Source organism: Aethalodelphis obliquidens, unplaced genomic scaffold, assembly GCF_003676395.1.
Source record: "Aethalodelphis obliquidens isolate GAN/ISIS:26980383/991018 unplaced genomic scaffold, ASM367639v1 scaffold53, whole genome shotgun sequence".
Taxonomy (NCBI): Eukaryota; Metazoa; Chordata; class Mammalia; order Artiodactyla; family Delphinidae; genus Aethalodelphis; species Aethalodelphis obliquidens.
The window spans coordinates 8824206-8837807 of record NW_020837997.1 but is presented as its reverse complement, the minus strand read 5'-3'; the positions used below and the strand labels follow the sequence as shown (position 1 = coordinate 8837807).

At 52.7% G+C, this 13602-nt stretch overlaps 1 protein-coding gene across 1 annotated transcript; it reads right to left on the bottom strand.

Moving 5' to 3' along the window:
* Nucleotides 1-8025: 8025 nt before the first annotated feature.
* CLEC4G (C-type lectin domain family 4 member G) lies at nt 8026-12312 on the bottom strand. The gene is made up of 9 exons (XM_027085811.1): nt 12215-12312; nt 11771-11872; nt 11412-11465; nt 11159-11221; nt 10919-11023; nt 9427-9516; nt 9060-9208; nt 8830-8945; nt 8026-8544 (listed from the first exon to the last, which is right to left on the bottom strand). The coding sequence occupies exons 1-9, from the start codon at nt 12267-12269 to the stop codon at nt 8406-8408; spliced, it is 873 nt and encodes a 290-aa protein (XP_026941612.1). The 5' UTR covers nt 12270-12312; the 3' UTR covers nt 8026-8405.
* Nucleotides 12313-13602: the final 1290 nt, after the last annotated feature.

Below are 13602 nucleotides of genomic sequence, written 5' to 3'. Positions count from 1 at the left end.
AGGGCGAGGGAGGAGACCAAAGGGCAGAGGAAAAATTTTATGTTTAAATTTTTCTCGTCTCCCCTTAAAATGAATTTTTTTTAAAACACATGCTCTGCATTCAAAGACCTTATTCTTTATTTTTAAATTAATTAATTTATTTTTGCTGTGTTGGGTCTTTGTTTCTGTGCGCGGGCTTTCTCTAGTTGTGGCAAGTGGGGGCTACTCTTCATCGTGGTGCGCTGGCCTCTCACTATCACGGCCTCTCTTGTTGGGGAGCACAGGCTCCAGACGCGCAGGCTCAGTACAAATGTGAATTTTTATTTCATCACTGGCATTCACTCACTCATGCATTCAGTGAGATACTGGACACCATGATGGGCCCTTGGGGCTGATGTCATGAACAAGCTGGACAAAATCTCTACCCTTGGAGCTGAGACGTTCTCTCTGGGGAGACAGACAAATGTCAGATGGTGACGGATGTCAGAGACATAAAGGAGATAGGAGGAGGGGGTGTCAGAGGCACTATTTAAATAGTGATCCAGGAAAGCTCTCTGAGTAGGTGACGTTTAGCCAGAACCCCTGCAGAGAATGAGACCCCCAGCTCATGGATAGGGGGAGGGATCCCCAGCAGGGGAAACAGCACTTGCAAAGGGCAAAGACGAGCCCGCAAGGCCCCGTGTAGCTGTCACCTGCCCCTTCTGCACACGCCTGGGGATCCCCTGGGCAGCAGGGTCTGTTGGAGGAAATCAAGGGGGGCTGGTGTGATAAGTAGAGTGGGCCCAGCTGCGACCCCTGCCCCGGGCTGAGCACAGCATTGCCCACCACCACCTGCCTTCTCCCCACCCCATCAGCCACATTCCTTATCTTTTGACTGGTCCTGTCTCTCCTCTTCCACGACCCCACCCCCGGTCACCATCTTCCCTCCTGGACAATGGTGGCAGTCCCCTCTCCATCAGCCACAGGACCACATCTTCCCCTGCTTCCAACCCTCCACGCCTCCCCTGCCTGGAGTTCAAGGGCTTTACCTGCTGCTCTTCAGCCTCTCCGGCCACACCTTCCCCCACCCCCACTCCCTACAAGACTCCCCAGGTGCACTCTTACACCTCAGGGCCTTTGCACTGGCAGCTGCCACTCCTGGGGTGCCAAGCTGGCCTGCGGTGACAGTTTGCACGGAGGCCTCCCTGACTGCAGAGGCCGGGCTGGAGGCCTCCTCTGAGACCCCACAGTCCTCTGTATTCCCCTTACCCAGTCCATCTGTGTTAGGTGGACCTCTCCTGGGACCCGGAGCTCCCCGCAGGTAGGACCTGGGCCCCCTTCCTGGAGGGGCTCTGAGCTCACAGGCAAATGTGCCCCTCCTTACTCCCCTTCCCAACCGTCATCCACGCAGAGAGCAGGTCAGCAGGAAGAGGAAAGGCACGTGTGGGATGGGAAGCGGCTGGCTCTGCACTATCACGTCCTGGAGCTCACGTGGCTGATTTTGTTTTTTTGTGCTGTTGTGGGTGGCGAGGGCTTGGGTTGGGGGTGCTCAGGATGAGGGGGACACAGAGGCTGGCTTGTCCACATCCTTCCTTCTGGAGAGACTCCCAGGCCCAATGCCCACTCCCTCCAGCCCCTCCAGGCCCCAGCACATCCCCAGGGACCAGGGGGGCTGAGCCAGCCCATCCTGGGAATCCTGAGAGCATTCCAGGACTGCACTGGGAGATTCGGGGGTTTCTCTCTGACATTGCCCATGGTTCTCTGAGAGGATGGGATATTGTGTGGGGACCAGGCTAGAGGATGGCTCCCAGCCCCCTAGAGATACAGAAATCTTGGAACCCAGGCTCCACCATCAGGGACCCATGCTCTGAGCTTCCTGGAGACCCAGGAATCCAAACCCTTAAGGACCCAAGAAGCCAGGACCCCAAGCCCCACACTCAGTGACCCAGGCCCCTAGCCCTTTGGAGATTCAGGATTTCAGGACCCCAGTTCTGACTTTTAGGACCCCAGAAATCCAGGCCCCCAGCCCCTTAGGGACCCAGGAAGCCAAGACCCTAGTCTTTTTTTTTTTTTAACACTGCTCTGTTTTATTTATTTATTTGTTTGTTTGTTTGTTTATTCCCAGTTTTTTGGCCATGCTGCATGGCTTGCAGGACCTTAGTTTGCCGACCAGGGATTGAATCCCAGCCACGGCAGCGAAAGCCGTGAAAGCGCCAAGTCCTAACCACTGGGCCGCCAGCGAATTCCCCAAGATCCCAGTCTTGACCCTCAGGAACCCAGAAATCCAGGACCCCAGGTCCTCAGTCCCTCAGGGACCAGGCCCCGAGACCTTAAGGACTTTGGTCTAGGATGGTGAGGTTTTTCTGCTCCATCTGGCTCTTCTGCGGGCTGGTTCCCTAGGTTGGTCAGGACGGTAGGAGTGCTGCCCTCTTCTGGATATACCTGGTCACTGCTTCCCCCGACTGGGCGACTCCCCACAACCCGCGTGGGTGAGAGAAGGCCACGGAGTCCCAGCTCCACCCCCTTCTCCTGTGGGCCTCAGTTTCCTCATCTGTAAAGTGGGTATATGCACAGTTCTCTCACGTAGGTTGTTGTGTGCATAAGTCCTTCGGCACGATTAAAAAAAAAGTCTCTTCCGCAGGATAGAGAGAAGCCAGCAACAGATGGGAGCGCTGTTGGCACTATTTCCCGAAACACATCAATGTCGCGTATCTCCCATTATTAATACCCTCCCCCGCCCCCCGCCACAAAGCACAAAGGCTCTTGGAAGAAAACTCCCTGCAGCCAGCAGGGCCCTGTGTGGCTGGCACCTTCCTTGCCTGCATTGTTCCTTTGCTCAGCTCCAGCCACATCTGCACACTTTTCTGATTTTTGAGCCCTCTGGCTGGCCTTTCCTCATCCTCCAGTTCTCTGCCCTCCAAGAGAAGTGGTCCCAGCTAAAGCAGCCCCTAGCCCCTCAGTCACCCTGTCAATGGTCTCTATGACCCCCACCTGTGAAGGTGTCCGGTTTGCTTATATCTTGCATAGTGCCCATTAGAACACGAGTTCCAGAAGGGCAGGGGCAGTGCCTGTTGTCACCACCGAGTCCCCAGCCCGTGGCTCAGGGCTAGGCACACAGTAGGTGCTTTACAGACATCACATCTGTAGGAGTTTCTTAATGACTGCTGTAAGGAATTACCTCAAACTGGCTGGCTTTAAACAACGTAAGTGTATTATCTTGCAGTTCTGGAGGTCAGAAGCCCAATACAGGTCTCACTGGCTAAAATCAAGGTGTGGACAGGGTTGCCCTCCTCCTGGACATTCTAGAGAGAATGTTTTCTTAGCTTTTCCAGCTTCTAGAGGCCTCCCACTTTCAATGGCCTGTGGCCCCTTCCTCCATCTTCAAAGCAAACAGTGTAGCATCTTTCAACCTTTCTCTGACTCTGATCCTCCTGCCTTTCTCTTATAAGGGCTCTTGGGATAACACTGGGCTTACCTGAGTAGTCCATGATCATCTCCCCATCTCCAGATCCTTAACTTAATCTCAACTGCAAAGCCCCTTTCACCCTGTCAGGTTGCCTATTCACAGGTTCCAGGGATTGGGACGGAAACATCTTTGGGGGTCATCGTTCAGCTGACCACAGCACCTGAGGAGGTAGATGTTATTATTGTTCCCATTTGATAGATGCAAAAACTGAGGCTCAGGGAGGCAAAGTCACTTGCCTAGGCTCACCCATCGAGTAAGTGGCAAGCACAGGTTCTAGACTCTGGTCCTTCTGTCTGCGTCTGTCAAATCCATCCATTTGAGCCATCTGTGAGTGGACGTGGGGACACAGGAGAGGGAAGAGTTGGGGGCGGGGTGGTGAGGTGGATGGCAAAGGGGCTGCCAAGGGGACAGGAGGAGTGTGTGTTCTGTCCTACCCTAGGGGCTTCCCCAGATACCTCAGCCAACCCAGTAAGATGCCTCAGGATCCCGGGGGGGGGGGGGCCTGGAATTGGGGGGGAGGGATGCGGGAGGTTGGAAACGACAAGCTACTCTGTCCCAAGTTCACTTCCTTGGAAAACGGGGTGACAGATAGGGCCGTTCCATCCAGGAAACCCTGGCTGGGCTCCAAGGTCATCTTTGATTTGCTGACTCAGCCCCAGACAGTGGGGTCATGTGGTCACTCAGGGGGCTGTTGGTGGGAACACCTACTGGGAAAGGGTAAGAGGGTGGCCGGAAGGGGTCTCTTCTGCCCCCAACCCCCTGCTTCCCAGCACAAGCCCCTTTGGCCTCTCCAAGACAGACCCTGCTTTCCCTCCCCCTCCTCACTCCTTAGGATAGAAGTGCAGGGAGCAGGGGGACTGCTTTTCCACAATGTTCCACTTCCAATTTCACCACGTGGGCACACCACCTTCTATTTCTCCTCATCACCTCCTCTTCATCACCTGCCAGACTGTGAGCCCCAAGAAGGCAGCAACCACAACCTGAACCCCAACATTTCATTATGACAATGTTCAAGCAGACAGAAAAGTTGAGTTTTAGAATGAAAATCCATCCCTACATTCTACAATCAACACTGTCTATATTTGCTTGATTACAAATCTGTTCATCCATCCACCCCTCAATCCATTTTATTTTTCATGCATTTCAAAGTAAGGTGCAGACATTAGCTCACTCCAGCCCCCTACATATCAATACTAAATCCCCCTCCCAAATGCTCCAACCCACAGACCGTGAACTAGAGGTCAATGTTCACTGGCTGCTCTCCTAACTTTTTTCCCTTTTGAGTAAAATAACTTAGAATGAAATACACAAATTCCAGCAGTGTTTTCTTGGAGCTTTGACAAATGCATTCACCTGGGTAATCCAAACTTCTATCAAGGTACAGAATGTTTCCATCATTCCAGAAAGTTCTTTCATGGCCCTTCTCAGGAAGTCTCTGCCTCTGATCCCGGGGAACGATTGTGCCCACAATTTTCCAAGCTTGAGTAGTTCTGCCTATTCTAGAACTTCATATAAATGGGCTCATAGCGTCTATACGATTTTGTGGGTGGCTGCTTCCACTCAGTCTAAGGTAAAAAAACAAGAGGTTATTTTTACCTCTTGTTCTCCATTGGAACTCCAGTGCCTGGCATACAGTAAGTGCACAAGAAATGTTTCTGGGTGAGAAAATGATGGCATTGAATGCATGAATGAATGAAAGAAATTGCTCCTTGTTCACGGAGACTTGCTCTCCCATCAGCTCTCCCCTCTCCAGCTTCTCTCTGGCCAACCTCCTCCTCGGTCTGCTGAAGCACCACTGTTGTCACCCCCAGAAGGCCCCTCTTTGGGGGTGCAGTCAACAACCCTTCTATTTGTCTCTGTTCAGGGGGCTGCAGTTCCAAACGGCAGAGACCCCTCCCCAACCTCCTGCTTCCCAGCCCCCTGCCCTGTCTCATCTTCCCGTGAAAACACGTGTTATCAGACACATGTAAACCCGTGCTTCCTGCTTTCCCACAATATCAGCTTCAATTTCCAGCCTCATTTCCACCCCTCCTGCTCTTCTCTAGATAAGCACCTCCACCTGGTTCTAGAACTGCTAAAGCCTCTCGGGTCAAAAATACCCTCCCCAAGCCACCTGGAGACATCGCTGAGTATTGGGGATGCAAAAAGGGTGCAACCACTCTGGAAAACTGTTTGGCTTATAAACTTAATCACTTACCTACTATCTGACCCACTCCCAGGTGTTTACCCAAGAGAAGTGAAAACTCAAATCCATAAAAAGTGCTGTATGAGATTATTCACGGTAGCTTGGTTCATACTCTCACATTCAAACAACACAAACATCTGTCAACAGGTGACTGGATACACAGATGGTGGTCCAGCCGATCAATGGGAGATGATTCAGCAATGAAAAGAAACAAACTACAACAGCGTGGGTGAATCTCAAAAACACTATATGGCCAGAGAAAGAATCCAGACACAGAGCACTACACACTGTACGATTCAGTGTATATGGCATTTGAGAAAAGCCAAATCTCATCAATAGTGATGGAAAGCAGGTCAGTGGTGGCCTGGGGGAGGGGAGGAGGGGAGGATTGATTGGGAAGGGACAAGAAGGAATTTTAGGAGGTGATGGAAGTGTTCTAGATCTGCAGTGCAGTGGTGCCTACATATCTGTATATATTTCTCAAAACTTGTTAAACTGTAAGCTTGAAATAAGTGCATTTAAAATAAAAAATTTTTTCAACTGTTGTAAAATAAACATAACATAAAATGTACCATCTTAACCATTTTTAAGTGGACAGTTCAGGAGTGTTAAGTATATTCGCATCGTCCTGCAACAGATCTCCAGAATTGTTTCGTCTTGCAACACTGAAACTCTGTACCCATTAAACAACAGTATTTGTCCTTATTTCACACAGCATAATGCTGTAATACGTGTCAGAATTTCCTTCCTTTTTAAGGCTGAATAATATTCCATTATATGGATGAGTATGTTTGGTTTATCCACTCATCCATTGATGGACACTTGGGTTGCTTCTGCCTGTTGGCTATTGTGAATAATGCTGCTATGAACATGGGTATGCAAATATCTTTTCAAGACCCTGCTTTCATTTCTTTTGGATATCTATCCAGAAGTGGAATTGCTGGGTGACATGGAGTTTCTTGCGGGGAGCCTGACCCTCGTGACCTTGATTTCAGTCCAGTGAAACTAATTTTGTTTGTTTATTTTCTCTTTTTGGCCGCACCGCACAGCATTCGGGATCTTAGTTCCCCGACCAGGGATCGAACCCATGCCCCTGCAGTGGAAGCATGGAGTCTTAACCACTGGACCGCCAGGAAAGTCCCAATGAAACTAATCTTGGACTTCTGACCTCCACAACTGTAGAATAGATGTATATTGTTTGAAGCCACCAAGTTGGCAGACATTTGTTACAGCAGCAGTAGGAAACTCATACACTCTTCCAAGCTGACTGTCTGGAAATCCATCAGTCTGGTCAACAGTCTACTAGGTATTTTATCTATCCATAAGTCAGATGGCTCCTGGGAAAGGTCAATGCCTTTCTCTGGGTTGGCGTTTATTTATTTATTTATCTATTTATTTATGGCCACACCACTCGGCATGTAGGATCTCTGTTCCCCCACCAGATGTCGAGCCTGCACCCCCTGCAGTGGAAGTGTGGAGTCTTAACCACTAGACTGCCAGGGAAGTCCCCTGCGCTGCAGGTTAGAGGATTCAGAGAAGGGTTGGGGGTTTCCTGGTTACAGCACTGAAAGATTCTGTCTGGCCAGGGAGTTGGGGTGCTGTTCCCTCCTGTTCCTGTTCCGTGGATGCTCTCAGGGCTGGGCAGCTTGGGGGCTCTGAGCAGCTTTGGTTCTGGGCTCAGCTCTGCACAGAACTAAAAGCTGCTAGCCTGTCACTCCCCTCAGTTGGACAGTTGGATCCGTCTCCACTGGAAATGCTGGGAGAGCCCCCAGGTCCCCAAGACAGGAGCAGGAAGCTTTGGGAGTGCAGGGTAAATTCAGATCAAAAGTCCCCAGTTGATAACGCCAGGCTGTGTGCACCCCACACCCCCCAAATGGGTTCAGCCATAGCTTACACTTTCCAACACTCTCTACCTGCAAAGCCCTCACTTCCCAGCTCCATGAAAGCCCATTGTTCCTGGAAGGTCCCTCTTCTCTGGATGTATTTCCTGAACATCCCACAGAACCTGGGTGCCCGAGACGAAAGGGACATGCTCATCAGATCCGGGCAGCCCCTCTCCCACCTGTCTCAGGGCCTTGTGTCAGGCTGCCCGTAGTCTCCACAATAGGGTGACAGTCTCCTCAAGGAACAGGGCCAGCACTGCAGCATCTCAGCAGAGTTCCTCTCCCTGGGGACACAGGTGGCTCCTTCAAACGCATCATGTATTCCTCAGTCGAGTCACTGGTCACATTGTCCCAGGGGTAGGGATGGGGGTCAGACTCATTCCTGTGTCCCCAGTGCCCTACAGCCCCTGGCCCAATGCAGGTTACCCACTGGGTTTGGGGGGTATCATAGGCCCCTGAGGTCAGGGTCACTCACATGGGTGACATCAGAGTCCCTGAGATAAAGCTTAGAACAGCTAACCAGAGCCAGGAGCCAAGATTCCTTTCTCATTTATTGATGCTCCCTCGGGCTGCAAAGAAAGCTCTCAAAATCCCTTCTTTGAGGCCTTCCATCTGCATGGTAAAATGAAGTAAATTAAACAGCTCCATCCTTGAGTTATTTGACCTTGGTTAGGGAGGGCGCTAGGGTCAGATCACAGGGCTGGGGAGCTCAGATTTGGGGGCGGGTGGGGACTAGGTGAGGTCCACGGGTGAGGGGTTGCAGTGAGGCTGGAGCGGAGGTCTCAGAGTGCAGTTACTGGCCTACGCTGTGGGTGGGATGGGAAATTAATGGAGGTGGGCGGAGCCAGGACGGTGAGCGGCTCAGGCGATTGGACAAGTGCCAGTGGGCGTGACTCTGGGGCACTGGGGGAGGTCAGCAGCTGAGCCTCTTCTCACAGATCCAGCTGTCGTCCCTGTTGTCGCACGGTGCGTCGTTCCACATCCCCGTGCGGAGAATCATGATGCAGTCCTCGCGCCCCAGCGAGTCGTTGGGCTCCCCCTGATTCCAGTGGCTGCAGTGGTTTAGCGGGGGTGTTGCTGGGAGGCTAGGCTGAGGGTGGCCATGGGGTCCAGCCTTCCTTTCCGGGGTCTAGCCTGTTTATTGCTTGGGGCTAACCTAGACATCCTGAGGGTCTAACCTGAGCACACGCACCTGGGATATAACTTTCTAACCCCAGAATTTAACCCTAGTCACTTCCTGGGGTATAGCCCGCCCATCCCTAAGGAGGCCCGGAGATCTGGCCGAAGCGCTTCTCCTAGGATCCGAACTGTCAGCCTCCCCAAGTCCCTTCCTTCACCTGAAGCTGAGCGGGACTCCGTCCACCCACTGGTAGCCCTGGATCCTGCGCGCCCTGCGCACGGCCCTCAGGCCCAGCCAGTAACCGCGGCCACCAGTGTTCCGACTTAGGAAGACCTGGGCAAGACGGGAGACTGAGCCACGCGTCCGTCCGGCCCCGCCCCCAACCACGCCTCCTCAGGTAAACTCCTTCTCCCCGCCGCCCCGCCCCCCAAAGCCGGAGCTGCGCACCTGCTCATCCAGGCCCCCGACAATCACCAGGTGCGCTCTGGCGCCCTCGCAGTGGCGCTGCGCCTCCACCCACGTGGCCCGTTGGGTGGAGAAAAGGTAACAGGAACCCTGGAATGGCAGCCACGACTTGGGGCACTCCTCGCAGGAGCCTGCAGGGTGGCGAGGATCAAAGAGGTGATTTGCTCCCAAATGGAGCAGATGGTGAGGATTGGGGAGGGGAGTGTTGGACCACTGGGCTCAGGGTCGGTGCCACTGAAACCAGGCCAAGGTCAAAGGGCGGGGCCAGGCGGATCAGGGAACCCTGGGGCCCAAGGGCGGGATCCACTTGTCCTCTCCTCTCCCCTTCACCCCTCCGGATCGTGCTCACTGTTCCCGAGCCGGACTCCTTCCAGCGCCCGGAAGAGCTCAGTGCGGATGTTCTCACGGTCCCTACCGGCTTCAGCCAAGCTCTGGGTCACTGCGAGGTAAAAGGAGTCCAGATTATAGCTAGGCTCAGCATCAGTAATAGGGTCATGATCAGTTAAGGTCAGCATCCACTTCCGTAATCATTGCCAAGGTCAAGAATGACAGCACCCATTTTTGGATTGGGTTGTTTTTGTTATTGAGCAAACAACCCAATCCAAAAATGGGCAGAAGACCTAGACAGACATTTCTCCAAAGATATACAGATTGCCAACAAACACATGAAAGAATGCTCAACATCATTAATCATTAGAGAAATGCAGATTAAAACTACAATGAGATATAATCTCACACCGATCAGAATGGCCATCATCAAAAAATCTAGAAACAATAAATGCTGGAGAGGGCATGGAGAAAAGGGAACACTCTTGCACTGCTGATGGGAATGTGAATTGGTACAGCCACTATGGAGACAGTATGGAGGTTCCTTTAAAAACTAAAAATAGAACTACCATATGACCCAGCAATCCCACTATTGGGCATATACCCTGAGAACCCCATAGTTCAAAAAGAGTCATGTACCAAAATGTTCATTGCAGTTCTATTTACAATAGCCTGGAGATGGAAACAACCTAAGTGCCCATCATCGGATGAATGGATAAAGAAGATGTGGCACATATATACAATGGAATATTACTCAGCCATAAAATAAACGAAATTGAGTTATTTGTAGTGAGGTGGATGGACCTAGAGTCTGTCATACAGAGTGAAGTAAGTCAGAAAGAGAAAAACAAATACCGTATGCTAACACATATATATGGAATTTAAGGGAAAAAAAAAAAGGTCATGAAGAACCTAGGGGTAAGACGGGAATAAAGACACAGACCTACTAGAGAATGGACTTGAGGATATGGGGAGGGGGAAGGGTAAGCTGGGACAAAGTGAGAGAGTGGCATGGACATATATACACTACCAAACGTAAGGTAGATAGCTAGTGGGAAGCAGCCGCATAGCACAGGGAGATCAGCTCGGTGCTTTGTGACCGCCTAGAGGGGTGGGATAGGGAGGGTGGGAGGGAGGGAGATGCAAGAGGGAAGAGATATGGGAACATATGTATATGTATAACTGTATGTATATGTATAACTGATTCACTTTGTTATAAAGCAGAAACTAATAATTGTAAAGCAATTGTACTCCAATAGAGATGTTAAAAAAACAACAACAATGACATCACGGTCAAGGACTGTTATAGCTGGGTAGGGTCCAGTTGCAGTTGGGGTTAGGAGTTGCAGTCAAGGTCAGAGTCCAGAGGTCAGGGTTAGGATGGAGGACACGACTGGGGTCAATGGTCAGGATCACAGGACAGGTGGGGGTCACAGAAGGGTCCGGAGGTGAATCAAGGGTAGGGTAACAGCCGGGGTGAGGGGTCAGGGATCATGGCAATGTCCTGCCCTCACCGCGCTCGCTCAGTTCTTTCAGGGCGCTCTCCTGCTGGATCAGCTTCGACTGTGCCTCTCTAAGCTTGGTGTGCACGGTCTGCAGCTGCGCCTGAGTCCCCAGGCCTGGGAAGGGGGGCGAGGATGGGGACGGGACATCTGAGACCAGCCTGCCGCCCCCGCTACACGCCAGAGCCCAGCTCCCACTCGCCTCCTCCAATCCCGGCCACAAGCCCCGCAACCTCGGTCCACCAGTCTCACAGCAGCTATTGCAGGCTCGGACCTCCTCCTTCAGGACACCCAGCACCGCCGTCTGCTTCGAGGCTGGAACGATCCCCCGTCCACCCCACACACTCCAGGTCACCCTCGGGGACTCACAGGACCCTGCCCAACTCCAGGGCCAGCCTAGCAGACTGTGAGGTCCCCACCGACCCACCCACTACCCCGACGCCAGGGTCCAAGACCCTTCCGCCCCCAAACTTTGGGGACCCAAGAGCCCCTGTTCTGCACGTACAGTTTGTCCTCAGCAGATCCTGCTGGCCAAGCAGCGCCCTGCGCTCTGTGGAGGCTGCAGAGAGAGGGGGACTCGGGAACTCTCCCCGCGGCCCGAGGGGTGCAGGGACCCTGATCACCGGACACACAGAGTGGGTGGACAGGCGTGCAGCGCACGTGATGTGCACACACACCGACAAAGGACAAACACATTCACAGGCACATATGCACACACGTGGGTGCACACAAACTCTGTTCTGACGTGTTCACACTCAGACCCAGGCAAGGGCCTGGGACCTGGCTGGTGCGCTCAGGGATGGAGAAAAGGTCTATGTCCCCAGGGGGGCTGGACACGACCTCCCCCGTCATCCAGTCACTCACCCTTGGAAAACAGGACGCTCAGAACGAGGGCCCAGAGGATTGTGACCACCAAGAGAGCCAGGGCCAGGAGGAGGGGTCTCTGTCCCCAGCGTCCCCAGTGCCCTGGGATAACACGGATGGACTCCTGAGTTCCTCCTGAGTTCCTCCGGTACCAGGACCACCCTGGATCCCTGGGCCCTGAGGACTGAGCCCTGGATGCTTGGGTTCCTCTCAGGAAACTGAGATTCAGAGAAGTACAGTAACTTGTCTGTGGTCACACAGCCCCTAAGTGGCGGAGTTGAAATTTCAATCCAGGTCCAGCTGGCTCTAGGGCCTGTGGTGTCTCTCCTGCACTCACTACGTAGGCCCTCTCTGAGCTGGTCCTCTCCATTCTCCCATCAAACCCCAAACCACTGGTCAGAGAGGGACCCCAGGGGACCTGTGAGGCAGCCCCATTGCTCATACCTCCGGGGACCTCCTCCAGCCTGCCGTCCCACCTGCTGTACCCGGCCATGTCCATGGTGAACAGACATCCAGCTCTGGGAGTGGATATAAAAGTAGCCTCATCCCTCTCCCCGCCCCACCCACCCTCTTCCTTCCTTCCCGTCTCCTGTGTCTCAATTCCTGGTGCAGAGAACCACTGACCAATCACAGCGATGGGCCCTTTCTGGGCTGGGCTTGGCTGGGCTGGACTGGGCTTCAGTAAGGGTGGGGCGGGGAGGGGAAGTACGGAGCTGAGGGGGGTTGAGGGAGGGTAGAAGGAATGGGGGGAGTGAAGTGTGTGTGTGTGTGTGTGTGTGTGTGTGTGTGTGTAGTCCCAGCCTCTCGGGCGCCCATCCCCAGCCCCGACCATCACCAGGTACGTGCTCCAGCAACAAGTTCCAGGCTCTGCTGGGGCTTCACTTTGGAGCTCGGTCCGCATCACTTATAGGTCTGGCATTGGCCTTCCTCCTGAGAGGGGCAGGCTGAACCCAGCCAAGTTCAAGGCGGCTCCCTGCGGGTACCTGAGAAAGCCCTTTCAGGTGTGCCCCCACCCAACCCCACGCCAGCTGCTCATGGCTCCTCCACTCCCCTGCAGGTGCCTGCCAGGAGCTACCTTTGACCCTGACCTTCATTCAGTCCTCTTCGACTAGAAGGGAGAACACAGCCAGTTGTTCCATGGAGGCCAGCTAAGCTTCTGGACTCTACTATTGGATGTGTGTGTAGGGTGTCCATATGCAGCTTCTAGAAGCCTCTGTTTTTCTCCTCTGTGCAAAGGGGGACAGTGACAAGGCCTCCCTCCAAGGGATGCTGTGATAAAGAAATGAGGTTATGCACGGCAAGCCTTGGCACCATCCCCAAGCACAAAATCCTCCAAATGTCGTTCATTCTTTCAACTAATATTGGACACCTACCACATGCCAGGCATCGATCAGGGAACTGAGGATACATCAATGAACTAAAGAAGAAAATTCCTTTTTTCTTGGAGTTAACATTCCAGTAGGGGGTGGGGAGAGACAGATAGTCAATCATGAACATAATTAAAAGGTAAGTTGGAGATTGGTTCAAGATGGCGGAGTAGAAGGACGTGCTCTCACTCCCTCTTGCAAGAACACCAGAATCACAACTAATTGCTGAACAATCATCGACAGGAAGACACTGGAACTCACCAAAAATGATACCTCACATCCAAAGACAAAGGAGAAGCCACAATGAGATGGTAGGAGGGGATGCAATCACAATAAAATCATATCCCATAACTGCTGGGTGGGTGACTCACAAACTGGAGAACAATTATACCACAGAAGTCCACCTACTGGAGTGAAGGTTCTGAGCCCCACGTCAGGCTTCCCAACCTGGGGGTCTGGCAACGG